The sequence below is a fragment of the Amblyomma mixtum genome, chromosome 4 (genome assembly GCF_055824585.1).
Source record: "Amblyomma mixtum isolate Tamu chromosome 4, ASM5582458v1, whole genome shotgun sequence".
Taxonomy (NCBI): domain Eukaryota; kingdom Metazoa; phylum Arthropoda; class Arachnida; order Ixodida; family Ixodidae; genus Amblyomma; species Amblyomma mixtum.
Window position 1 is genome coordinate 87,570,065 of NC_143015.1, and position 6,680 is coordinate 87,576,744.

Consider the following 6,680-nt stretch of genomic DNA (forward strand, 5'->3'; position numbering starts at 1 on the left):
ACTGGCACTTTGGCCTTCAACAAAGTCGCCTCGTGTACCTTTATGTGTTCGGTAAACTGCTCTTAAAATTAATCCAGTGCGAGCGGCAGTATATATTGAAACATAATTGTGCCGTGTTGAAGTACACAGTCTCTGTAAGGTCCCCTCCGAATGCATTCGCGGACGCTAAGCAGCGAATGCGTGGCTATGCACTGGAATACTGCGCACTTAAGTCTGGAGACCGGTAGAAAACATGGTGCAGAAAAGAGTGCCTTTCAAGATGCTGAAAGAGTCACTTCATCACGCAAGATTCAACTTCAGTGGAAACTTTGCTTGGGGCTGGTTTCTAAAGCATGCAGCTCACTCCCCATTTTCCGAATGGAAGGCTGCATAGGTGGGGTCTGATAGTACAAAATACTTCATGATTATATATATTCCTAAATTGAAGGAACGGTCAATTATAGAGGGCAATTTTTTGTCAAGTAGGTTCCGGAAGAAATTATTCTTTTGTAGCTTTTCACTTGGGGACCTTTTTTCTTTGAGGGAGCTTCCTCGGGGGTCATTTTCTCCGAGCAGATATTTTTTTTTGGGGGGGGGGGGGGGGGGGGGGGGGGGAGGATGTTTTTTCCTACACCCGGCCTGCAGGTGAAAAGTGTACCATGAGGAATCATTCGAAACTGAAATAAATTTTTGAACATTTCTATGAAGTTATTCTTCGTACAAAAGTTAGCGCAAAACACGACACACACAAGAAAGGTAGACAGCGCGTTGTCCTGTCTACCTTTCTTGTGTGTGTCGTGTTTTGCGCTAACTTTTGTACGAAGAATAATGCACCAACTAGCCCAGCAACAAGTGTTTCTATGAAGTTACCTTCAACTTTTGTGCAGAAAAGTGCATTAAAACTTTAGCTCGGTGACAACGTTGTTGCCCGGTCAGCTCTAGAAAGTAGCCGTGTGTAGTTTTGTAGGCATGCATGCCGAACCGTGTCAGATGCTTGGGCGTTTAATAATCAGGAACGTCAAAAGAAAACAGGCAGCCAATATATACTATATTCTTCATAATTCACTTCTGTCCGTGCTGTGAATACACAGTACACAAAATTCACGGACAAGCCGATGTAAAAAATTCGGTATGCGAAGCACGTGATCAGGAAACCAATTATGATTTGACGCACCATTACATATGCTCTGGTGTTGTGAAAGGGTTTCAATTGAAAGCTTCTTCAGAGTTTCGTGATTTCGGCGTTAATGTTGACGAGCCAACAAGTCAAGCCGTGCAAAAAAAAGATACTAGAGCCAGGCTTGCGCGCCTCTTTTCTCCCATGAGTCCGTTACCGTCACAAACAACACGCTGCGCATCGACTGCGCACATACTTTTACCGATATTTTAAGGAACACAAAAACGAATGCTTCTCAGGAAGAATTAATTATGCAGCAGGGTGTTGAACTGGGTTAACTGATGTGACGTTAATGAGATTGCAGCGAGAACACTGCGTCATGCGCTTCTCCGGTTTTTCGTCCCGTCCATTGGATATTTGTTTACCTGCTAATACTGTCTGCCTAGGAAGGAGCCATTGCACGACTGGATTAACAAAGTACAACGTAAAATATACAAAAAATTGCGACATTTCACACAAGCAACCACAACTTTCGCAGCGTTTGCAATCCTATAGAGGGTGTTTCACCTATGACTTTACACAATTTTTGAATACAAACTTTTTTAGTTAGAAGTTTTTTTCTTCAGCACAGCATTGCCAGCGGTGTAGTACATCAGAATACAGAATTACTGCTAAGCTTCTTAATTACTAAGAGGCGTGTAGCTCATCCTAATATCCATATCATTTTTAGAATAACCCAAAACGTGGTTCTCTTCGGCGCTATGGCACAAGAAATTTTCGCTTCATCGGGCCAAAATAAACGCGCGTTCGAGAAGCTTGCAGGCAAAGCAATTTCTCCAGTGCACTAGCTCGTCTAAGTAGTCGAAATTTGTCGGGCCACAGCACCGAAGGGAACCGCGCTTTCGAAGTTCAAAAATTTATATGGATATTATTCACAATATGCTAGACACCTCTCAATAATTAAGCAGCCTAACAGCAATAGTTAAAAGTTAACTACTGAATATTATTTAATGAACCTGCTAGCATGTCTTACCTGTATTCTGATGTACTACACCACTGAAATATTATTGACCGCGTGCTAAACTCTTGTCAATAATTAAGGAGCCTAATAGCAATAGTTAAAAGTTAAATATTCATCATTATTTAAGCAACCTATTAAAATGTACTACCTGTATTCTGATCTACTACACCGCCGACAATGCTACGCCGCAAAAAGCGCTCTTCTAAAACAAAAAGTCTATTTTCGAAAATTGTGTTCAGTCTTAGATGAAACACCCTGTATATTGTTGGCGTTTATCTGCCATTTTGGCGAGGCCTACTATAGGTTGCTTCACGCGACGTCCACGAATTGCAGCCTCAAATCAACAGGACTGTCAAAAACTATGCAAAGGTTACAGATTTATGGGTACTGGTATATGCCTCGCTGCTCGTTTGTTCAGCCAGTGGATGTGTGAGCGGTTGTAGTTTGGTATAGTTAACATCCGTCCGACTGAAATTCGCCAAGAAAAGTGAAGTAAATACAGAAGGCAGATAGTTAACGTAGTTCCGCTATAAGTGCACCTGTGTTACAGATGGTATTTTCATAACCAACTGGACTAAACGCCCTCTGATGCTGGGGCATTTCCGACAGCTGGAAAGGTGAACACATTCAGCCACGTGGTCTCGATACGGAACACTCTTGAGACTAGAAAGCAAGCGGCACGATCTTGTTTTCGCTGAATGGCAGGTAAGTCATTTCAATAAACTTTACTCTTGTTCGGTTAGTTACAAACATGACTGCGCTGGTTACATGTGTGCAAAGACTGAGGCGTTTAGTTCCGCAATTGCTGGTTAGAATACGTTGATTTTAACTTTTCGATCTTGATTTCTTTTGTGTTACTAAGTATTAACAAATCCGCGAGCGGAAAAGGCTCCAAAACTGGAGAACAAAGACCTAGGCTTAGTACAGCGTAATAAACGTAAATTGGTGCCCTTCGTGGGTTTTGTTGGTCATGATTTAAAACAAACACAAGCGCGTACTCATCCTGAAAGTGGTCGGACTTTTTCGTAAAGGCATAGCTAGCTACTAGTTATCCTAAGAGATACATGTTTTTTCCACGCTTTTCCCGGTTCGCCTCTGATGACCTGAAGCACCTGAAAGCTTTCCTTCCTTTTTGCTGTCTTTTTAGTTTTTTTGTTTATGTGACTCATCTTCTATGGTGACGGTAGTGAAGGCGAAATTGAGGGAAGCGGTTGAGGGAAAGGGGTGGGCCGCACGAGGAGGGGTGTAAGGAGGCAACATGCGAGTGAGGGTTTTGTGGGCGTGCAATGAACCACGAATCAGGCTTAGACAGAGGGCGCTATGGGTGCACAACGTCATTTTGGCCCCTCCCCGGTACTGTTCTCGAACAGCCAATGAGCGAGTGTGGCGTTTGCTTTAAATAGCGAGCCCGAACCCACTGAAATCACTCTTCACCGAGCAGTCTATTCCAGACGTTCGACATGAAGCTCCAGTCGGTCGCCGTTGTCTGCCTTGGCGTCTTGCTGCTCACCTCAACGCAGCACTCCGAGGCCAAGGCGATCCTCGCCAAGATGGGCCTCATGGGGGCTCCGTTCGTGTGGGCCGGAAACCTCGCCAAGGACGCCGCGCAGAGCCTGGTCGCCTACAAGCTGTCCCTGGCCACCAAGGCACTCGCTATGATCACCGGTAACCGTTCCTTCAAGGCGACCATCTCCTACGATTCGCAGCTCGAGCGCTACGAGGAACCGCACGGCGCCGCCGACGTGGACCATCATGTCGACTGGTCTGAACGGGTAGCGGCTGTCACCGCAGCCCCCAGTCCTGTGAACGTCGAGAACGAGGTTAGTAGCCTTTTTGGTAATCATCATCTGCCTTACTACGCTTGCTTACTCCTGGAATCCACTCCGGAACAGCGGTTATTTTGCCTTCACATTACATGCCCTTCCCAAGCCAAACCTTCCTCATTTAAACAAGTTATTAACCCGCTTTTACACCGCACTTTTGTCGCTGCGTTGTCCTCAACTTAAACTTAACCCTTCGTCAGCCTCTACGTTCTTGCTTATTTAAATATGTACTGCTCTGATATGCCTGTCTAACTCGTGCTCTGCAGTTTCTGGGTAAATTAGCAAGGTCATGTGTTTAGCGAGTCGCAAACTACTTAGGCATTCCCCATTAGCCTCCAGCTGTTCCCGATCCAGGCCTTATTGGATGGCGGCGATGGCGGTACTCGCCCTTTTGTTTGGTTTGTTCTCATGAATTAATAAGGTGACGGAAGGTACTTTTCTGTGTAATTGTGTCATATTATACCTGTGTAACTTGAAACATCTTTTTATTATTTGTTTGCACAGGTGAAGGTTGAATGGCTGCCTGGTGTTACCAAGCCCGTGATCCGGCTGCCCACTCTCCCGCATCTTCCCAACATCGTCGTGCCCACTCTCCCCTCGCTTCACGACATCGTTGTCCCCAAGGTGCTCGTGCCCAGGATCGTTGTGCCACCCGTCGTCGTTCCCGACTTGGTTAAAACCAAGGTTGCCCTGCTCAACAGGCTTGGCAGCAAATCTGGCCATCTTCTGGGAGGACCCAAGCACGCCAGTGGCTACATCCGGGGTGGATTCAGCGTGGGTCACGGCAACGGCGCCGCCGGCTCCAATTCCGGCGACGTGAACCTGAGCTCCGGACTGCAGCAGACCTCCGCTCCCGTTACCCCCACCGTCGGCCCACGTGTCACTGTTCCGGTTGAAGACCAGAACGTCACCGGCCAGAACACTTCCGCCAACGTCACCTTGCATCGTCCCACCCGCTCCGTCGACCCTGGGGTAATGGGCCGCTACTTCAACTTCATCGAGGCCAACGACGAGGGCCGCTGCGTAGCCCTCATGGTCTGCTCGATGGCCGCGGATCCACAGGAGTTCGGTGCGTACGGCCGCAAGGTGGTGCAGTTCTTCGAGGACGTCCAGCTTTCTGCTTCGTCGCCCGTGGCACCCTACAAGAAGGCCTCCATGGTTGGCCGCAGCGGCGACTCCTGCAATTCTCGCTACTCTACCTGCCGGGTGAACCCGAAGTTCCTGGCCGACCTCGGGGAGTCCCGTGGGCTCTAAATCAAGCGTCATCCCTTCAACCCGCTTCCCTGTGAACGACCATGTTGCGTCATGTAAATAGTCATCTAGTCATGTAAATAGTACATAGTGCTGCAAATAAAAACATATTGACCCTAATTTTGGTATTCCGTCTGATGCGTTAGTGCTCTGTATAAGCAGAGCTGAATGGAGTTGTAGTGCCCGGCCCTGGACCCAGTGTAGTGACCATGACAGGAAGACTGAAAATAACTGACATTACATGGGCATTACGCATCTTTCATATGGATCGAGCCACCTGGACTTGAGGCCATCCTGATTGGACGAGAGAGCTCTGTGTTTATTTTGGATACTAACATAGCCTAACATAGGATACTTTCACATAGGAAAATGCATGATTAGATATGGAGGCGACATCTGATGAACCATGATAGAACGGTAGGCGGGCATTTCTTCTTCTAATTTGGATGGGCAGTTGCTTAAGGATATTTACGCAGGTTCGAAATGAATAATCGTATACAATAAACCTGGCTGCATTATTCTGAAGTGAATCAATGGAGGTAGTAGGTAAGTTTGAGGGTGCCAGATGATAGAAGCGTATTCGAGTTGGGACCTGACAAGCGGTGTTTGCTTTGTTGATGCAACCCTCCGCCTCGAAGGTCTCTCGACAACACCTTACCATTTTCTTCCGAAACCGAGCCTTCTACTTTCAGGCTCGAAAACGTCTCGCCAGACATACATTCATTAAGTAGCACATGGCAGAGTGGAAACCAAGAAACTTCAATAAGAACGCTGCAAATGCCCGAGAATAATGCTGTCGTACTGTGCAACAGGCGGGTAGCCTCGATAGTTAATGCAGGCAAAAGTTCAAGCCGCAGAAATATGCAGACCAAGTTGGCGCCTTTTGACAACTACGTTGCGTTACCGATTAAGGTATCACAGGGCATTGATAACTGGGCATTGATAAAAATGTCCACACAGACCTTGTCACTTGACGCAGACTTTCATCGTTATCAAGAACGCTGCAGCGGCAGTACGCGACACACTCCCATTTGTTGCAGAACTTTTCATTTGTCTGTCTCAAATCCCTGGCCTTTTTTATCAGGTATTTGCCCAAATTATGGACATTATGGAGCATCGGTCCTTGGGCAGAGCAGTTGTTTACGGATACGGGGCTATCGGATACAATAAGCAAAGAAAATTATGAGTACCTTGCGGTGGGTGTTTCACGTGAGAACAAATCGCAGTAAAGAGCGCCAGTAAATAAAAAAAAAAACTTAAGGTAAATTGTTTGAAAGGCAGAGAAAGCTGACCCAAAGCAGGAAGGGTACTTCTGTGTCACAAGGCACTATCGAAGCGCGTTGGGCACACCAAGGGAATGGGAAGTAAATACGCGAACAGGGGCTGGTGCCACAACGAAGAGTTCGAACTGCACCAAGTCAGCGGAAGAAAGTGCACTTTTTCTCGGGATTCATCTTCGACTCAGCTGAGCATTTGAATGCGCTCGCGA

At 46.8% G+C, this 6,680-nt stretch overlaps 1 protein-coding gene across 1 annotated transcript; it reads left to right on the forward strand.

Annotated features, from left to right (window-relative positions):
* Positions 1–3,577: 3,577 nt before the first annotated feature.
* On the forward strand, positions 3,578–5,194 carry LOC149347321 (uncharacterized). Its single transcript, XM_089541548.1, has 2 exons — positions 3,578–3,937; positions 4,445–5,194. Exons 1-2 carry the CDS (start codon positions 3,578–3,580, stop codon positions 5,192–5,194), a joined length of 1,110 nt encoding a protein of 369 aa, XP_089397674.1.
* The last annotated feature ends 1,486 nt before the right edge of the window (positions 5,195–6,680 follow it).